This window comes from Anabrus simplex, chromosome 5, assembly GCF_040414725.1.
Source record: "Anabrus simplex isolate iqAnaSimp1 chromosome 5, ASM4041472v1, whole genome shotgun sequence".
Classification (NCBI taxonomy): domain Eukaryota; kingdom Metazoa; phylum Arthropoda; class Insecta; order Orthoptera; family Tettigoniidae; genus Anabrus; species Anabrus simplex.
In genome coordinates this window covers 400,251,077-400,273,116 of record NC_090269.1, presented here as the reverse complement: position 1 = coordinate 400,273,116, position 22,040 = coordinate 400,251,077, and the positions used below count along the sequence as shown (strand labels likewise).

At 38.4% G+C, this 22,040-nt stretch overlaps 1 protein-coding gene across 1 annotated transcript in view; it reads right to left on the bottom strand.

The window, feature by feature from the left end:
• Positions 1-6,332: 6,332 nt before the first annotated feature.
• LOC136875003 (suppressor of lurcher protein 1) overlaps positions 6,333-22,040 on the bottom strand; it is a 1,553,195-nt gene continuing 1,537,487 nt past the window's right edge. Inside the window, exons 13-14 of the mRNA XM_068227855.1 lie at positions 10,745-10,986; positions 6,333-6,729 (exon numbers count right to left, since the gene is read on the bottom strand). Of these exons, the coding sequence (XP_068083956.1) occupies positions 6,656-6,729; positions 10,745-10,986 (316 nt within the window). The 3' untranslated portion in view covers positions 6,333-6,655. The remainder of the gene's footprint in view (positions 6,730-10,744; positions 10,987-22,040) is intronic.

Below are 22,040 nucleotides of genomic sequence, written 5' to 3'. Positions count from 1 at the left end.
GTATTTTAAAGAGCAAAGGAAATCTTTTCATGTCACGTAAGTGCTACACCATCAACACATATTATGTTCAGAATGGACATACTCATTTTTATAGTCGCTCGAGAAAGAAATGAACGCATGGTGTACTGTAATATACTCCTGGAATTTGAAAATTATTAGACTTAAGTTTCATTATAATCAGAATATAATTCACGTCTCACGTAAATAAAATTTCTGTGGATGCACACAAGAAACATTATACCTATAGGTTCAGTTGTTTCTGAGAAAAATGTAGCTACGAGGAAATAATACAATACCATGCACTCATTCATTTTTCGAGTGAATCAGCTTCACTTTTTGTGAACATATGCAACCTGCTGGAAATTGAATCTCCAGTTGTATCTTACACAACATCTTAGAGTAATATTAGGTGCATGTACAAGGTGGTCGAAATAACTTGAACCGGGTGTACGAGATTTAGAGGGTGTCATGCTGATAAACATTTAGAAAAAAATCCATATTTCACGCCGTTGTAATTTTATCAGCAGCTGTTGTTAGCGAATCAGATCACTTCACGGGTGAGCTCAAATAGGCTTTACGAGGTGGTGTTGCTAAATTTCCCCGTGGCTTCAGACCGAAGACACCCTCACAGTTTTCTGAAACCCCATTGCATTTAAAGTTTCTGGATATAAGTATTTAAAATTAAATACCCGGCGTAATATATATATAATATCGCTTTTGAAATCAGTTTGATGGATGCAGTGGGTTCACATTGTTTTTGTTTCCTTACACAAAAATGTGATGTGTTATAAATTCCAACAAAAACAAGAGCCTGTACACAATTTTCCGTCAGTAGCCTGCAGTGATGACTCTGGGATTTGTTTTCTTCTTAAAGAACTGAAGTCAAGGAAGCAGGCTAAATCATGCGTTCATCCTCATTCTTATGACAGAACGAAAACACAACAGTAATTAAACAATATTTGTGGCAAATCATTGGAAATGAAAGAGTAAACACACATGGTTACATAATAACATGCCGATTGTGAAACGATAATTTATCCATAATGTAGCATAATTATGTGCAAGATGCAAAATAATACCTTTGCTCCTTAAACTAGCAAAACATAATTTTTATATCATTATTTACTTACTATAAACCTGCCTGGAAATGCAAAAGTGTTATTTAAATGTGAACGTAAAAAATAATCGTTTCAAGGTTTGATATTTCTCTATTCTCTCCCTTCCAAAGTTCTTCACTCAATTCTAGATTTTATATAATGTTCACCATTCAGTTTATCGAGTGATGATAGTAGTGACGTTATTCAGCACGATTATTTGAGGAAAGGGTTGTATTGTTCTGTCTGTATCACGTCATGGATGCACAACTCACCCTCATCAAACATTTGATGAAAAATCAAAAGTAGCCGGATCGTTCACTGAGAACTGAACAAGCGAAACTTTTCTTTCTAAAGTAAGTTATGAATGTGTATTCTTCCAAGCCTCGGGTGACTACTGGTGCAGGTCTTTAGAGATGATGCTTACAGCTACCTACGATGAATTTGTGGATAAGGCGCACATTTCCAGCCCCGGTGTCAAAAGTATTACACAACTGAGGTTAAATTCTCCGACCCAATCGAAAATTGAACCCGGTATCTCAATGGACCTAGGGTCCACACGCTAACCATTTAGCCATCCTGGTAGAATAGTAAGTGAAACTGAATTAATTTTCAGCCAAGCCAATGCTGTGAGCTACAAACCATAAATACCCATACCCTCTGTAGTGTCTATGCAGAACCTCGTTAATTATCCCAATGAAGATCTTTCCTAGTATTAACATTTAGATACTTTCAATGGTCCCCACGAAGTACTTTCACTCCATTAAAACAGTACTTAAACCCATTCCAAGAGATTAAGAAGGATACACAAATAATGAACATAATTCAAGACTTACTATCAGGCAGAAATTTATTTAGGAAATCGATAGTCTACTGCAGAGATTTTCAGGTCAGCGCCACGAAGAACTGTTCAGACAAAAGGAGCGAGGGTTTCAGATTTATACTGGAATGGATTACAATTAATTTCAAGTGGAAAGAAAGGCAGGAGGCGTAACCACGGCAGTTAACGTAATGCGCATTACGTCATCACAAGAAGGCCGTCCCGCCCAATGAAAGCATGATTTTGGCGGTCGAATGCAGTTGCCAGTTGCCGTGCTATGTCTAGCGGGGACGAACGAGGTGTAATTCATATCAACGAGGTCTATCAGATTATAAGAAAAATAAATAAAATGTGATTCTAAGTAAGAAAGGTACTAAAAGTTTTGTGAAATTTCGCATACTTAAAAAATAATTGCATATACAGAGTGTTACTAAAATATGCTGGAAATAATCATGAGGTGTATACTACACCCCAAAACCTAGAAAAGACTCCCTACGGACATATACCCTCAGCTGTATTGTTTACGAGCTATGCCTATTGACATACATTAAATGTGTTTTAGTGCTGGTGGTCTTTCGAAAATCTGGGTAACGAAATAGTGTCATGTTACAAAATGTGTGACGCAATGTTATCCAGCAACAGTACCTTGAGAGCTGCACAGGCCATGGTTGCTAGGTAACTTCATGTCACACATTTTACTTACATTCATTTGATTTTCCTAAAGGGAAAATTAATAATAATTTTTAGTTATTAGTCCAAATGGGAGTCCACCTCTGTGGTGTAGTGGTTAATTTTATTAGCTGCCTCCCCGGAGGCCCGGGTTCGATTCCCGGCTCTGCCACGAAATTTGGAAAGTAGTACGAGGACTGGAACGGATTCTCGGGAGGACAGCTGAGTAGAGGGGAGTTCGATTCCCACCTCATCCACTCTCGAAGTGGTTTTCCGTGGTTTCCTACTTCTCCTCCAGGCAAATGCCGGGATGGTGCCTAACTAAAGGCGATGGCCGTTTCCTTTCCTCTTCCTTGTCTATTCCTTCCAGTCTTCCAATCCCCCACAAGGCCGCTGTTCAGCATAGCAGGTGAGACTGTCCAGGAGAGGCACTGGTCCTCCTCTTTAAATGTATTCTCCGACCCAAATACCCTCGCATCCAGGACACTGCCCTTGAAGTGGCAGAGGTGACGTCCCACGCTGAGTCCAGAGGAAAAACCAACCCTGGTGGGTAAACGGATTAGAAAGGAAGGAAGGAAAGAAAGAAAGAAAGAAAAAAGAAAGAAAGAAAGAAAGAAAGAAAGAAAGAAAGAAAGAAAGAAGCCAGAATGGCGGGAGGGAGGATAATTCGTATTGAGTATTAAGTTTGGAGTCAGGTATGGACATTGCAGTACTTTGCTAGAGTGTGGAACACGGTTGCCATCGATGCCTGGAATGTGGAATCAACGAGGTGGCGTATTTAGCCGCATGGTGGGCACCTTGAGGATGTTTTGTATTAGAATGCAGTATCCCTGATGGAACACTGGCAGGTCGACAGCTACTCAACGTGGGATGTGGCATGTAAGGCAACACTTCTTCTGCAAAATTTTGGAGTCTTAAACTCGTGGACGATCAACCTCAGGGCATACGAACATAGGGACATTTTGTGTTGTTCTGGGCCATGCTGTCCACCCTCACCCTCCCTGATTACATCCCACATCTTTGGAGATATCCTGTAAAAGCATATAGAGGACGTATGGAGGACGATACTATAGTGGCGGCCATCAAATAAGGCACGTCAGACAAATTACGCTGTTGCCAAAATTGTAATTGAACACATCATTTCGGAGCGCGAGGCAAGTTTGTTCTCTCCTGTGTGACCTCCTACTATGTTGCAAAACAAATGATAATACAATTTTCAGGAAATACTGCTGATTTCAGTGGTATAACTATTTTCCGTATAAACCAATTGAAATAATTATTAAGAATAAAAACCTGAACAAGTCAATTTAAATACGTAAAATCATGTCTTGAAATTTTCCGTAAGCGGTCACGTTTTTGTTTCTTCAGCCGATAAAATGTGTGTGCGGGAAAAATATTGAAAATCGTCTAATTTAATTTTATTATCTGAATTATGTTCCAACGTGTCTCTATTTTTCCTGGAAAATGGCCCGAAAATAGGCCATATAAATATCGCTAGCTGAGGTCCTTCGAGACGCTCCCGCCAGCTCAGGACACAGGGCACTGACTGCAAGTACTTTTGGATCGAATATTAATCTGTATTAATTTTATTGAAATATTTTTTTGTTAATGGTTTACAATATAAAATGAATATAATATGAATAGTTTAGGCCTATACTGAACTGTCGTCGTCGACGTGGAGCGGACCGGCCTCGACTGGACAACACTGCACGATCAGCGATGCCAAACCGTGGTCAGAGGTAAGCGACTCTCGACCATCTGTCGCCTTGCCGTTCTCCTATCTGACAACAGCGCAGTTTTTCTCTCCCGCCTAATTCTGTGGCCGCAGGTATAAATTCAGTTATTGAATAAGAAAGTAACTTCTCAATTGTACATTTTTTCCGCTACACGGGCTTAGTCGACGGGAGAGCGTGTACAGATTATTTGTTTGTCCTCCTCTTAGTAGCCTCTTACGACATGCAGGGGATACATCCTTTGACTCCATCAGCAGGGGAGAGAAAGAGTTCCCGTTTATCGAAAGGTAAATGAGTGCATCCACAAAGGAATGATAAACATCGCGAATTGTGAAAAAATGAAATATATTCTAGACCTCGTAATAATAATAATAATAATAATAATAATAATAATAATAATAATAATAATAATAATAATAATAATAATAATAATAATAATATTAATAATAATAACAACAACAGAATAAAAATACTCATATTATTATGATTATTATTATTATTATTATTATTATTATTATTATTATTATTATTATTATTATTATTATTATTATTATTATTATCAGTCAGCCCTGTGGTGGCGTGCCTGTCCCTTATTTGAAAGTCCTGGGTTGGCTTTTCGGCCAGTTCAACGATTTTAATTCTGGACTGAGGAGTAGAACGGAATTCTCACTTGATACGAAATTTTCTCAAGCCTTTAGTTACGGTACAAAAAGAAAGCGCACAGTGAGAAGATGACGCTACTGTCCTAGTATACATAGAACAACACTGGTTGCCATGGCTACAATGGTGTCGGGGAATTAAGGTGGTGATTGTGGTGATTATTGTTTTAAGAGGAAGTACAACTAGGCAACTATCCTCTATATAACACTGATCAGAGGAAAAAAAAGGAAGGGATCCGACATTTCGAAAATTGAAGGTATCGGCCAAGGAAAAACAAGGGCCAGGAAGGGCGTGAAAATGAAAGACTCCCTAGCCCTGGGATGCCTAATAGCGTCGGAGTCTGAAAGTCCTATGGTCGCCAAACCACGCTCGAAAGTTCAGAGCCCCTTGGGTCCCTATTAGTCGGCTCTTACGACAGGCAGGGGTTATCGTGGATGTTATTCTACCGCCCCCCCCCCCACAGGTGGAATTGATGGCGCTCATTCCACACAGACCCCCTCCAGAAAATACCTTTAAAACTACATCTTCTGAAAGAAAGAAACGTATAGGAGAATGTCAGAAACTTTCAGCCTTCAGCGCTGGCCTGTTGTAAAAACAAACCATTCATCGTAAACGTTCCATGTACCTGATACAACCTATTACTTTTAACCCCCTATAAAATCATGTTATAAAAATGCCAATAACCTGGCTTTTCAGGTAATCCGCCTAAACTCCATTCCCGGGAGAGCTAGATTACTGAGATTTATTTATTTATTTATTTATTTATTTATTTATTTATTTATTTATTTATTTATTTAATTATTTACTTATTTATTTATTTATTTATTTATTTATTTATTTATTTATTTATTTATTTATTTATTTATTTATTTATTTATTTATTTATTTATTTATTTTTGTATTCATTGCATTTTTATTTTACATAAGTTAGCAAAATGCAGGCTATGAAGTCTGTTGTTCTGCCCGACCATTCATTCACTTAGAATACTGTGTAACGTACAGTGGTATAACTATAGGCAGTGAGAAAATTCAACTTTGGGGATGTAAGTGGAGTATCCCTACAATGAAATTTCTATCTACTTTTGTTTTCTCATGTTCTCTCCTCACGGAAAGGCGAGCTGTGCATTATCGCTCCTCATTAACTCTTTGTTCGGGGATATTTAAAGTGTAGTAAAACTTCTGTTATGAAATCAGTGTTCAAATATTGTCAAACAGGGTGGTGTTAGAGAGTTACAAGTTTTATATTTACAAAGCTCTAGGAAGAAAAATCACTACAACAGTGTATAAAAGTTTTCGATGGGATTCTTTACCAATATACCAATAACATTACATTCATACAAGATTTTCTATCTTGTGAAGACCTGGTAGGTGTTTAACAGTTCCTTGCATGTAGAGTACATTTTGAGCTGTTGAAGAACTTGGCTGCTTCAAAACAGGGACAGATAGGGGTATTTCTTGTTAGTTGTGTAAGAAACTAAACACGGATATTTCTAAACAAACACTTCTGTAGACTTGTTCATAATATATAAATTCACAATAGTCTCGTTATGTAGAAATATATCCAGTGCAAGATTAGTCCAGCTTACAAATGTTCACTACACATCATATATAAATAGTCAATGTTTCTGTAGTTGATTGTCTTTATGCTTTGGGTCAGAATGCCTAAAGCCCTGTCATATTCAGAGAACAAGTTGACGGAGAACACCCTGGACGAAGATGAGCAGCAGGATCATAAGTAGGCAGGAGAGTGAAGCTGAAACAGAAGAACGTTCTCGGATCAGTAAATCTAGAATAATTTGTATTACATACATTGCACTTGGTGTGGGGTAAATATGAAAGTCTTCTACCACAAACTCTTTACAATTTCCTAGAGGAAAATCCACGATATATTCACTTAGAGAGTTTCAAAGAACACTAAATGCAGCTGGTTCACTCCCTAGCATTTCGCACGACCATGCATGCAGCTGAGACCCAGACAATTAAATAGGCACCTTTGAGGTATTTGAAATCTCCTTTAAAAATAAATTACGTATAATTTTCTTTTCGTAAAATCCTATTAAGGGGAGTGAAAAAAGGTAAAAAATGGGTTGAATACCTTCTATGTGGATACATATATCTCAAAAACTGAAGACGTTACAATCATGAAAACTGGTATTTGGAATCTCTTTTAAAAATAAAGAAACACATATTTTTTGTTTTTGGAAAATCTACTTAAGGAGTGGTGAACAGGAATGACAAATGGGGTGAATTCTAAAAATGAGTATATCTCAAAAACTTAACATGTTACAATCGTGAAAATCGGCAAAAGTAAAAGTAATTTGTTTTCTGAAAACCCACTTAAAGGGAAGAGTTAAAGGTGGCAATTTTTTTAAATGAGCATATACACAGTATATATTAAAAACTTAACACGCTACAGACGTGAATATTGGTGTTTATAATTTCTTTTAGGATCCGACTCGTTGGCTGAATGGTCAGCGTCCCGAGTTCGATTCCCGGCCGGGTCGGGGATTTTAACCTTCATTGGTTAATTCCAACGGCTCGGGGGCTGGGTGTTTGTGCTGTTACCAACATCCCTGCAACTCACACATAACACTATCCTCCACCACAATAACACGCAGTTACCTACACATGGCAGATGCCACCCATCCTCATCGGAGAATCTGCCTTACAACTAACATGCATCATTTGTTTTCTGCACCCGGCTAGAAATAGCCACACAAAATTAAATCTCTTTAAAAATAAAGCAAAGCAAAAGCAAAGCAAAGTCATCTCCGTACAGGCCATGAAGGCCCTTGGAGGGGCGGAAGGTAAAGGCTTCCACTATCCGTAACCTCGGCACTTGATGGGGTAGAGTGGTTTGCTCTACGGGCAGCCACCTTTGCCCCCACGAATCAACCTGGTACGCATTTTTGGTGTAGGCTGAGTGAACCTCAGGGCCATATGCACCTCCGGAAAAGGAAATCTAGTTTCTTAAATTTACGACTTCCTGACGGGGATTCGAACCCACATCCTTCCGGGCGAAACGAGCACGGCTATACCGCCTCGGCCAGGCACCCCTTTTAAAAATAAAATTAACGCGTATTTGTTTGTTTTCGATAAACACTTCAGTGGGCGGGTGGCGTGTGAATTAAGAACTGAAAAAGGGGTTAAATACTTTTATGTGAATACTTACCGTATATCTCAAAAATTTAAGATGTTACAGACATGAAAATTGGTATTTGGAATCTTCTTTTGTTTTCGGAAAATCTACTTAATGGTTGGTGAACAGGAGTGAAAAATGGGGTGGATTTTTAAAATGAGTGTATCTAAAAAACGAAACATGTTACAGACGTGAAAATTGGTTTTCAAAATCTCTTTTATATGTAAATTAACACATACTTTTTTGTTTTCGGAAAAATCACTTGAAGGGTGGGTAAAAAGGACTGAAAGAGGGGTTGAATTATTTTTATTATGATACTGGTATTTCAAAATCTGCTGATATTACAGCCGTGAAAATTGGTATGTGGAATCTCTTTTAAAAATAAAGAAACACGCATTTTTGTTTAGGTGGGGGAAAGGAATCAACCTAAGGGGGGTGTAAACAGATTTGAATTATTTTTTTGAGGATACAAATAAGAAGTAGACTTAAAACAATACACCCCTAAGGGGTTTTAACGGCGGGATGAGGAAGGATGACAATATACCTTTATATGAAACCGTATGAATTACGAAGTTAAAATGTCAAATGATGTACTAGGTATTATATAACAGAAGTTTTGAAACAAATTTAACCCCTCAGAGAGTTAGATGGAGGTTAAGATCCGAAAAAAGTATATTTATTCTTTCCTCCGAAATGGTTTAACGTACGAAGACAAAATTCCAAATAGCGATATATATTTTAAATCATAGGTATGATATAGGAAATATTTTTAAACGTCCCACTGCTAAAGTGTCAAATGAGGTTAGCTCCGTGTACTACATTATTCATCCCTCCAAAACCGTTTGGCATATAAAAAGTTGTAATTTTACGAGAAGTCTTTTTTTATGACCTAGGTGTAAAATACAGTATACTTAAAAATATTTCTCCCCTAAGTGGTTTAGATGGTAGTTGACTCTCAAAAACACAATATCCATTCTTCCGGAACCGTTTCAGGCACGAACATAATTTTTTTTTAATGAAGGGTTGTCTTCAATATGCTAGATCTTATACATTTTTCAAAACATTCACCCCTTAGAAAAGTATTTATTTCCAAATTACTGTTCGGCGTAAAAAATCAAAATTTAAGAAGTTGGTCGCTTTTACTTCCTAGATGTTAAATCAGATATGGTTTAAAATATTCAAATTCTTCCGAACGGCGTTCAAGTGATAAAATAGATAATCATTCTACCAAACTGTTTTACGTGTGAACTGAGGACGTGTTTTACAGGCTCAGCTGATAGTGGACTCTCCAAAATGTAAATCTTTGAATAATAACTTTCATTTTAAATCCGTAGCGAATTAAATTTGATAACTTTGTAAACATTTCTTCGCTACTGTAACGTGTTGGAGGGTGGATAAATAACATACAACTGGTAGCATTTAACTCCAGAAATTATTACAAAACACTAATTGCTTATACAACTACACAAACACACGGTGTCACTAGCTCACGCTTCTCCTTTGTTCTCACGGGTTAGTCAAACTAGTTAAGACATTTGTAAGCTATTACAGACACACGACACATCCACAACTGTCATATCTAGTCTCAGTCAGACAGTTACTGGCACTGTCTCTGTCACAGCCACTCAGTTCACAGCCCGCGCACAACAGCCTCATATAATAATAATAATAATAATAATAATAATAATAATAATAATAATTTCGTATGGCTATTTCTAGCCGAGTGCAGCCCTTGTAAGGCAGACCCTCCGATGAGGGTGGGCGGCATCTGCCATGTGTAGGTAATTGCGTGTTATTGTGGTGGAGGATAGTGTTATGTGTGGTGTGTGAGTTGCAGGGATGTTGGGGACAGCAAAAACACCCAGCCCCCGGTCCATTGGAATCAACCAATGAAGGTTAAAATCCCCGACCCGGCCGGGAATCGAACCCGGGACCCTCTGAACCGAAGGCTCGTGCGCTGACCATTCGGCCAACGAGTCGGACTTAACAGCCTCATAATCCCGTATGACGTACATGGTCCGTTCACTCCCAACGGTATTCGTTCAATGTCCCTTGCCTGTCTTACGTCGGACTCTTCCATGCTGCAGCAGATACGCCGTTAACTTCACAGCAGCTGGAACAAGAGGCTCAAACCCACCAGGACAGATAGACAGACAGACAGACAGACAGACAGACAGACAGAACGAACACTCAGTTCAACGAACAGCACACACAGACTTCCTCTTCAAATCTGGCAGAACCTCATCTCCAACTGTCACTGACCACGGCAGCACTCACTCTCACACAGCACTGAATGCCTCTGAAGACTCGTCTAGCCTGCCTTAAATAGGAAGTCCAGTGGTTCTCGATCATTTCGGAAGCTGGATATGCCCAGAAACCTTTCGGCCTTCAATTGTCTCGATGTTCCAGGTAATCGCAAAAGACTTCCAAGGAGACCCCAGAGAGAGGCAGGAATATTCCACTACGAATTCTTCCTTCCAGCTGTGATGTCGCTCACTTGTGGACAGAGCCAGACTAGCTCGCTGCAATCAGCTCGGAATCAGCATAGTGGGCACCGTCTCACTAAAAATAGCACTCTAACCAAGTTTCCCTGTAAGACAGTACAATGAATAACGTATAGGAAGATCACCTGTGGCTGTACTCCTTTCAGCCAGCTTGACGGTGTATGTTTCCACTTCATCCAGGAACTGGTAGCTGGCGTTGAACCCCGTTCCGTCCAGCCTGTCATTGGAGCGGAAAGTTACCCTGAAGAATCTTCGGTCTGATTCCACGTGGAACTCCTTGAACTGCCCGCAGTAGCGCGAGTACTTACGATCCCTCGCCAGGAAGTTGGAGAATTCCACGTAGTCACTAGCAGAGATCGCCTCACATCTGAAACACACCAACTTACCATAAGATTCACCAGTATATTCGTGATATATTCGTGTGGATCTATGTGTACGTTAGCCCTCTCGCTCCTTCAGCATTTAACCTAAGGGCAGTTTTAATTTCTATTAGACCATAGTAGGAAAAATTAGTAGGCCTACTTATAATAATCTGTCTACGCATTTAGCTTTAGTAATCTTTGAATAGTTCTTGCGAATTTCAAACTATAATTGTAATTTCTCTTTTGTTTGTGCTTAGTAATAACATGTTGTAATTAGGATACATCTGAACGTAGTTTAAAATTATTGTAGTGTATTGTGGTAACTTATTAGGAATTAGTGTGCTTATTCTATTACTGTGAAATATTTGTGTAGTATAGTAGAGGTATCTGTAGTAACTCTCTTACTACAATTCTATGGTAGTAATTAGGGTAGACTTAACTGCAGTTTAGAATTGTGAACTTCTTATATAATTCTTTCGGTTTTCAGTAATAACAGCAGTTTTCATCCTGTTAGGGTGTTGGAGGATAAGAATTTGGTGCAACTAAGTAGTGTTGTAATGTAGTAGTAGCGTATATTAATTACCTTATTGTCGTGTGATCCTTGTATACTAAACTAGACGATATTGCTTTCCTTTCATTTTATTTAGCACAGATTAAGTTATTTTATTTTTCCTTTACTGTTCATCATTCCATAAAGCATGGATAGGGAGTGCAAGTGTAGGAACTGTGGGTGTGGCCAGGAATTAAGGAGGATGAGGGAGGAGTTGGAGAGTTTCAAGGAGATAATTAGGATTCTCTCAGAGGGCAGGAAGGAAAGTAGACCTCTCTCAAAAAAAGTACAAGATACAGTAGGTGAAAAAGAGAGATGGGAAGGAAAGAGGGGGATTGTAGAAAACAGATGGTCTAATGTTTAAGGGGAGGAGATTGCAGGCCAAGGGCTCTAGTCAAGATCAGAATTCAGGACAGGTGTATGTGAAAAATCGGTACGAGTCACTTAAGGTAGAACAACACAGGGAAAATGAGGAACAGGGAACTGTTGCTGTGAAATGTGGAAGTATGCGGAAAGGAAAAGGTAGGAAAGGGAAATGTAGAACAGAGGATAGGAAAAGGCAGGTGGAACAGGTTCACGGGAGGGAGCAAAGGGAGGAGGAAGTAGCTTCTACAGCAGTGAGGAGAGATAGGGCTGACAAGAAGGGGAGGGGATCAAATGAGGTGGGTAGTGTTGAGGCTCTGGTCCTGGGGGATTATATTGTTAGACATGTGGGGAAGGTGTGTGGAGGAAAAGGAACCAGGATATTGCGTTATCCAGGAAATAGGCTAAGGCAGATATTGAGGAAAGAGGAAGAGAAAGAGGAGGGAAAGGAGAAGGAGGTAGTGTTTCTCGTTGGTACCAACAACGTAAAGCAGGCAGGTATAAGTACCAACATAGTTGGGGATGTGTGGGATCTGCTAAATGCAGCACGGGTGAAGTTTAAGGAAGCGGAGATTGTTATCAGTGGAATACTATGTCGGAGGGATATTGACTGGAAGGTGATTGAGGATTTAAATGAGAATATGGAGTGGGTATGTAGGCAACTGAGAGTGAGATTTCTAGTTCCTAATGTGTGGGTAGGAGATAGGTTTCTGTGCTCAGATTGCCTTCACTTACACTGCAATGGTACATAAAGGTTAGGACATTTTTAGAAGGGTTATAGGGAGGTACATTCAGGGAAACAGGGTGGTCTAGAGAGCGGTGATAAGGGTACAGGGAAACGGAAGTAGGAATGACATAAAAATGTTAGTGCTGAACTGTAGAAGTATTGTAAATAAAGGAACAGAATTAAGTAATTTAATAGATATATACTTATCAGATATTGTAATAGGAATTAAATCATGGCTGAGAAATGATGTAATGGATGCAGAAGTATTCTCACAGAACTGGAATGTGTATCGTAGAGATAGTATAGGAATGATAGCAGGGGGAGTATTCATTCTGGTGAAAGAAGAATTTGTAAGCTACGAAAAAGTTTAAGATGACAAAGATGAAATTCTAGGTGTAAGGCTCATCTCCAAAGATTATAGGCAACTTAATGTCTTTGGGGTTAACATACCGGGAAAGGATAGCACTGACGCTGATACAGAATTATTTGATAAGGTAATCAGCCATGAGGAAAACGACATGGAAAGGAACGTGATTGTAGCGGGTGATCTCAATTTACCAAATGTTAATTGGAAAGGTAATGCAAATGAGAGAAAGCATGACTAACAAATGGCAAATAAGTTAATAAGCGAAGGGCAGCTGATTCAGAAAGTGATGGAACTAACTGGAGGGAAGAATATTCTGGATATGGTGCTAGTGAAACCAGATGAGCTCTATAGAGAAACCGAAGTAATGGTATTAGGGATCACGAAGCTGTTTTTGTCGTAATTGAACATAAATGTGATAGAAAGGCAGGTATTAAAATTAGGACTATTAGGCAATACCATATGTCTGATAAAACAGGCATGAGGGAGTTAAAAATAATATGATCGGTGGAAAGCGGTAAATAAAAAGTAAACAGACTCTGGGTTGGGCTTATAGCAATTGTTGAGGAATGTGAAAACAAGTTTCTACCTTTAAAAGCGGTGAGGAATGGTAAAGACCCACTGTATTATAACAGAGAAGGAAAGAGACTAAGAAGGAGGTGCAGGTTGGAAAAAAATAGACATAGAAATGGCTGTGTAAGGAGAAATTGAAGGAACTTAGTAGGAAAATGAATCTGGCAAGGAAGTCACATAAGAATAACCTGATGGCAAGGATAATTGGCGGTCATACAAATTTTAGTGAAAAATGGAACGGTATGTATAGGTACTTTAAGTCAGAAACAGGTTCCAAGAAGGACATTCTAGGAATCATTAATGAACAAGGGGAGTGTGCATGCGAGAATCTGCAAAAGGCACAAGTATTCAGTCCGCAGAATGTAAAGACTGTTGATTACAAGAATAATGTCTATAGAGAGGAGGTGACTAATAGTAAATAAGAACTAAAATTTACCTAGGATAACAATGATATTGACAATAGGATACAAAATTTGAAAACTAGAAAAGCAGCTGGAATTGATAAGGTTTCGGGGGATATACTAAAGACAATGGATTTAGTATATAGTACCATTTCTGAAGTACTTATTTGATTATTGTTTCCATGAAGGAGCTATACCAAATGAATGGGGAGTTTCTGTAGCAGTCCCTGTGTACAAAGGAAAGGATGATAGAGATAAACTGAAAATTACAGGGCAGTCAATTTGACATGTATTGCATTTAAGCTTTGGGAAAGCATTCTTTCTGATTATATTAGATATATATTGCGGAATTAATAATTGGTTCGATAGAAGGCAGTTCGTGTTTAGGAAACGTTATTCCACTGAAGCTCAAGTTGTAGGATTCCAGCAACATATAGAAAACATCCTGGATTCAGGAGGTCAAATGGTCTATATCGTGATTGACCTACTTAAGGCACTTGATAGGGTAGATCATGGGAGACTACTCGTAAAAATCAGTGCAGTTGGACTAGACAAAAGAGTGATAGATCTCAGAGAATTAGAGTATGCGAATCTTTATCTGACCCTGTAATAATTAAGAGGGGAATTCTTCAAGGCAGTATTATTGCACCTTTATGTTTTCTTATATATATCAATGATATGAGTAAAGAAGTGGGATCAGAGGTAAGGCTTTTTGCAGATGATATTATTTTGTACAGAGTAATAGTTAAGTTACAAGATTGTGAGCAACTGGAAAATAACCTGAATATGTTGTGAGATGGACACAATGCAATGGTATGATGATAAACGGGGTTAAATGTCAGTTGTGGGTTTCCCATATAGGTGAAATCCTTTCAGTTTTAATTACTGCATAGATGGGGTGAAAATTCCTTCTGAAAATCATTATAAGTGCCAAGTATTAATATACGGTATAGGAAATATCTTCATTGGGGTAATCACATAAACATGATTGTAAAGTAAGAGTACAGATCTCTACACATGGTTATGAGGGTGTTTATGGGTTGTAGTAAGGATGTAAAGGAGAGGGCATATAAGTCTCTGGTAAGTCCCCAACTAGAGTATGGTTCCAGTGTATGGGACTCTCGCCACGATTACTTGATTCAAGAACTGGAAATAAATCCAAAGAAAAGCAGCTCGATTTGTTCTGGGTGATTTCCGGCAAAAGAGTAGCGTTACAAAAATTTTGCAAAGCTTGGACTGGAAAGACTTGGGAGAAAGGAGTTGAGCTGCTCGACTAAGTGGAATGTTCCGAGCTGTCAGTGGAGAAATGGCGTGGAATGACACCAGTAGACGAATAATTTTGAGTGGAGTTTTTAAGTAGGAAAGATCACAATCTGAAGATAAAGTTGGAATTGAAGAGGACAAATTGGGGAAAATATTCGTTTATAGAAAGGGGAGTTGCGGATTGGAATAACTTACCAAGGGAGACGTTCAATAAATTTCCAATTTCTTTGCAAATATTTAAGTAAAGTCTAGGAAATCAATATGTGGTGTGACTGTGCGTTAAATGCAGATCAGTAGTGATAGATTGATTGATTGATTGATTGATTGATTGATTGATTGATTGATTGATTGATTAATGGATGTAATGCTTTCAAAACTGCTGTTGCACAAATGTTTTATCTCCCTGACGGATGTATGTACACACACCAGCAAACAGCTTTTCATATACTTATTCTCACACGGAGCAAGTTGGCCTTGCCGTTAGGGTCGCGCAGCTGTGAACTTGCATTCGGGAGATATTGAGTTTGAATCTACACTTCGGAGTGCCTGGCCGACAACGGCTGCACCAAGCTAGCAATGAAAAGTGAAAATCCACAGCTTGCTTCCTGTCATTCGACGGGGTCAGGAATGGAATTAATGAAGTCCCCATCTAGTGGCGGGGATACGAAGCTGTCGCCCTCCTCTAGGGTAATGATGAATGACTGACATGTGAAATGAAATTATATTCGAGAGTGTTGCTGAGATGAGCCGGCCTGAGTGGTTCAGACGGTTGAGGCGCTGGCCTTCTGACCCTAACTTGGCAGGTTCGATCCTGGCTCAGTCCAGTTGTATTTTAAGGTACTTAAATACGTCAGACTCCTGTCGGTAGATTTACTGGCACGTAAAATAACTCCTTCAGGACTAAAATCCGGCACATCGGAGTCTCCGAAAATAGTAAAAGTATTTAGTGGTACGTATAAACAACAGAATTATTATTATTATTATTATTATTATTATGCTGAAATGAGAAATGATAGGGAAAACCTGGGTACCCGCAGAAAACCTGTCCCGCCTTAGCTTTGTACAGCACAAATCGGACATGGAATGTCCGGGGTTTGAACCACGGAACCCAGCGGTGAGAGGCTGCTGCGTTAGCTATTAAATCTCTCCCCGTAATCCTGATCGCCGTTTTCATCGTCATGGTCACTGTAGCCGTCATTGTTCCTTCTCTCATCATACTTCGTTCTCTAGGTTTAGAAATGTATGTACAATAACATAAACTTGTTAATTAACTTGCACAAAATGTAGAGTAACGCTGCAACAGTTTGTCTCTGTGGTGTACTGGTTAATGTGGTTAGCAGCCACCCCCGGAGGCCGAGATTCGATTCTCACCTCTGCCACGAAATTAGAAAAGTTGTATGAGGGCTGGAACGGAGTCCACTCAGCCTCGGGAGATCAACTGAGTAGAGGGGTGTGTTCAATTCCTACCTAAGTCATCCTTGAAGTGGTTTTCCGTGGTTTCCCGCCTCTCCTCCAGGCAAATGCCCGGATGGTACCTAACTTAAGGCCACTGCCGCTTCCTTCTTTCTTCCTTGATGATATTGATTATATAGTGAAATTAAGCAGTATCATACGCATTATATTAAGTTTGCTTGCTAGTTCATTAATTAAATAGTTTTCTTAGGTAATTAGGTGCATATTGTAAGCGAAGTGTTAGATATAGCCTAGTCGGATATAGTTCATTTAGGTTATGTGAATGAAGTTGATCCACGAAATATCACTGTAATATTTGTGACAAATAGAAGATAATAATTGCTTTTATTAAAATAAAGTCTCAAATCGGAGGTTGGTTAAGAAATATTCCGAAATATTTTATTTTGAAGAATACATACTTTACTACCTTACAACTACTATTTCTGCTACGTCGTAGCGCTTCCGTAAGTGTTTTGTTTGCCTTTCGTGTGTGATGTGTTTGCTCACTGAAGTTCTTTGGTGTCGTTTTATTGACTTTTCTCATTCGATGTAATTTGAAGGGCTGTCACTTAATGTGCCCTAACTGAATCATTAAACGATTTATTGATCCAGGGTTCATGAAATTTTCCATTTAATATATATACTAGCAAGATACCCGTGCTTCGCTACGGTATTATACTGAAATTTATATTTGAATGCTTATTGTTTTATATATAATCCGCCGAAATTCGCGATCAGACCCGTTTTCTGTGAAAATCCGCCAAAAAATCGCGATCTGATCGTTTTCTAAAAGATTACGGCAAGTTTCCTCCCAATTTTTCAACCTTTCTTTCCAGCAATCCATTTCGTACTTCCCGGGGTAGATCCAGGTATTCCACCCGGTCAGTTGGGTCCCTAAATCTTTGCCATCTTTTCCTATAAGCATTTTTAATATGGACCAAATTCTTCAGGACATCGGCGTGGTGTAGTCTTGGGCGCCTTGGCGGTACTGAATCCGCGGCCGTTCTCAGTCATTACCCGTCCAGGACCCGTTTCCAGCGCGCTCCGCACATTTTACGACGGCCCAGAACATTATTATTATTATTATTATTATTATTATTATTATTATTATTATTATTATTATTATTATTATTATTATTATTATTATTATTTGATGTTCTGGACCCCAGAGCAAGGTGCAAGACCGCTACTTGGCGGTAAGTTACATCTGCTGCCATTGTCATTGTTGACAATGTGACCAGCACCATTGTCGCGCGCAGGCAAGTGTGCGGGATTTCTGGCGATACGAATGACATACTTCCGTGCATTATTGACCTTATTATAGAGGTGAACAATTTGACGGTCAGTCTCATTCCTATCGTTTATTTCAAATGTGTTTAAATTTTTATTTATATGCCAGGAAAACACTGTAATCTAAGAACGTCCTCCGAAGGAAAAGATGGCTGTTGAAAACGAACTTAGGAAAGATTAAAAATGATCAGTTTATGATCAGAATAAGTACATCGAAAATCTACAGCCTGTTTCCAGTCATTCGACAGGGTCAGGAATGAAATGAATAAAGCCCCCATCTAGCGGCGACAATATGAATTGTGCCGGCTGCCGAAGCCTGTCGCACTCCTCTGAGGCAATGGTTAATGCATGACAAATGACATTAAATGATATTGGACAGTGTTGCTGGAATGAATGATGACAGGGAAAACCGGAGTATCCGGAGAAAAACCTGTCCCGCCTCCGTTTTTTCCAGCACGAATGTCACATGGGATGACCGGGATTTGAACCACGGAACCCAGCTGTGAGAGGCCGGCGCCCTGCCGCCTAAGCAACGGAGGCTCCTTATAAGTACGTTATGAACAGTAAAATCAATTGGTCTCACCTCCTTTTACACCCCACCGCCGTTAATTTTATCTACCCCTCCCCCCCAAAAATTAAAAGAAGGCGTATTTCTTCATGTTTAAGGGAGAATCCAAACACCAATGTCCACGTCTGTTACCTTCAGTTTTGCAGTTTTGAGATATAAGTATCGCTATAAAAGTAATTAACTTTTTTTTAACTTCCTTTCAACCCCCCCCCCCCCCCTCAAGTGAATTTTCCGGCAAAAATACTTGTTTCTTTAATAGTAAAGGATCTTCTAAATACCAATTATCACGACTCTAACTTCTTCAGTTTTTTATTTATGTGCCCTCAATAAAGGAATTCAACTCCTTTTCACTCCCGCCTCCCAAGATGGTTTCCCCCCAAAACGCATTTTTGTTTTTTGTTTTAAAGGCCATCCAAATACCAATTTTCACGTCTGTAACAACTTCAGTTTTTATTAGATGTATGTATTCTCACACAATTTAGTCAATTAATTTTTCAATTCTTTCACCCCCCCACCCCCAATTGGATTTTTCGAAAATAAGTGTTTCTTTACTTTTATAGCAGATTCCAAATATCAAATTTCACGTCTGTAACATCTTCATTTTGGAAATATCAGCAGCCTAATTAAAAGAATTCAACACCATTTTCAGTCACTTTTACCCTCCCCTCCCTCCACCCAAGTGGTATTTCCGAAAACTAAAAATACACCTTTTTATTTTTAATAGAGATAAAAAATACCATTTTTCACTTGTGTAACATGTTCAGTTTTTCAGATATACTGTAGAAATTCTCATTTTAAAATTTCACCCCTTTTTAGTTCCCCTTAAGTGGAGTTTCCAAAAACAAATCACGTATGTTTCTTTACTTTTACATTCCAAATACACACTTTTTACGTCTGTAACATTTTACGTATCTCAGATATTCTGTATATATAGTCTTTCAAAAAATTCACCCCAATTTGTCACTCCTGTTTAACCGCCATTAATTGGATTTTCCAAAAACAAAAATATACGTGTTTTTTAATTTTTAAAGGAGATCCCATACACACATTTTCAGTTCTGTAATATCTTCAGTTTCTGAGATATATGTATCCTCATTAAAGGCATTCAACCCATTATTCATCCTTTTACACCGCTCCTATTAGGATATACGGAAAAGAAAACAATACGTGTTCCTTTATTTTTAAAGGAGATTCTATACACCAATTTTTACATCTGTAAACTTTTAAAGTTTTAAGATGTAGACACACTCATTTTTAAAATTCACCCCCCTTTTTACCGCCACATTATTTGGATTTTCCAAAATAGAAAATTACCTGTTTCTTTATTTTTAAAGTAGATCCCAAATACCAATTTTCAGGTCTGTAATATCTTCAGGTTCTGAAATATAAGTAGCCTCAGTAAAGGCATTCAACCCCTTTTTCACTCTTTTCCACCCTTCCTATTGGGATTTTCCGAAAACAAAAAGTACGTGTTTCTTTATTTTTAAATGAGATTCTAAATACCAATTTTTACATGTATAAACTTTAAAAGTTTTGAGATATAGGTACACTCATTTTAAAAATTCACCCCTTTTCACCCCCCCATTAATTGGATTTTCCAACAACAAAAATGTACGTGTTTCTTTATTTTTAAAAGAGATTCCAAACACCAATTTTCATGTCTGTAATATATTCAGTTTCTGAGATGTAAGTATCCTCATTAAAGGCATTCAACCGCTTTTTTCACCCCTTTTCACCCTCCCATTGGGATTTTCCGAAAACAAAAAAAAATACGTATTTCTTTAATAAAGATTCTAAATACCAATTTTTACATCTGTAAACTTTAAAAGTTTTGATAGATATATGCACTTATTTTAAAAATTCACCCCCCTTTCACCCTCCCATTAATTGGATTTTCCAAAAACAAAAAAACAAAAACGTGTTCCTCTATTTTTAAAAGAGATCAAAAGTACCAATTTTAAAGTCCGCAATATCTTCAGTTTCTGAGATATAAGTACCGGTATCCCGATAAAAGGCATTGAAGCCCTTTTTCACCCTTTTTTACCCCTCCTATTAGGATTTTCTGAAAACAAAGAAATGCGTGTTTCGTTGTTTTTGAAGAAGATTCTAAATGCCAATTTTTACATGTGTAAACTTTTAAAGTTTTGAGATACAGGTACACTCATTTTAAAATTTCACCCCCCTTTTCACCCCCTTAGCGATAGAATATCCAAAAATCCTCTCTTAGCGAGCACCTACATCTTAATATGAATGTATCTCCAAAATGTCATTTTTTAATGTCCAGTAGTTTTGGCTCGGCTATGACGAATCAGTCAGTCAGTCAGTCAGTCAGTCAGTCAGTCAGTCAGTCAGTCAGTCAGTCAGTCAGTCAGTCAGTCAGTCAGTCAGTCAGTCAGTCAGTCAGTCAGTCAGTCAGTCAGTCAGTCAGTCGGTCAGGACAAGTTATTATATATACTGTATATAGATGTATTGGTCCAGGGATCATGTTATTTTTCTTTCAACAAAATATCCGCGCTGGACATAAGGAAAAATAATGAGAATTCATAGACATAGCACTCCCATTCATCGGTGCCAGCCCTGGACCTCAAGAAAGAAACAAAAAAAGGCGCGAGCAGCGGAATGTAACATAATGGGGTCCCTTTTACTGCCCGTAAGTACGTATACATATTTCTCGCTCGTAACGACGGTATTTCTTAATCAACCTCCGATTTGAGACTTTATTTGAGTAAAATCAATTACTATCTTCCATTTGTGACAAATATTACAGTGATATTTCGTGGATCAACATCATTCACATAACCGATCATTTATATAGGCCTAGTTATTTATCGCGTTCGACATAGCGAAGACAGTTCATTTAGCTGACGGTATCACTGAATGTCTTGACAATTAGTATTCAAGTGATGATATTTCTTTGTCAGAATCAGAAAGTATAGATGACGATGATAATAATCCAGCACCTCCAGTAAGAAATGTGTATTTTGTACGAAATGGCCGACATTTTCATTGATACATCACTTTCCACAATTTAATCTATCCTTGGATCTAATTCACAAAGAATCTTGACATTTACCATGCTAGTAAACAATAATATGACCTTTCTACTAATATCTATCAGAAATTTGTGCATTGAACACCATTTTCCAGAATTACGTCTTCAAAATTATCAAAAGCTGAAACTTGTAACATTGTTTACGCATTTGTTATTTGTTTTTAAATTGAACCTTTCTATTTTAGTGGCGTGACTTAAATGCAGTGATAATGAGCGATATATACTCAATACGTTTACAAACTATCATGTCGATATCTTAATTGGTGTGCAGTTCATTCAATTTTTAAAAATGTGTGATTTGTGGGGTAAATATAGCTGACATTTTGCACACATTCATCAGTTGAGAGCTTAAAAGCGAAAGGGTTAAATTACTTTTTGTCCGCCTGTGTGGTGTAGTTGTTAGTGTGATCACCTGCCAACCCCGGAAGCTCGGGTTCGATTCTCGTCTCTGCCACT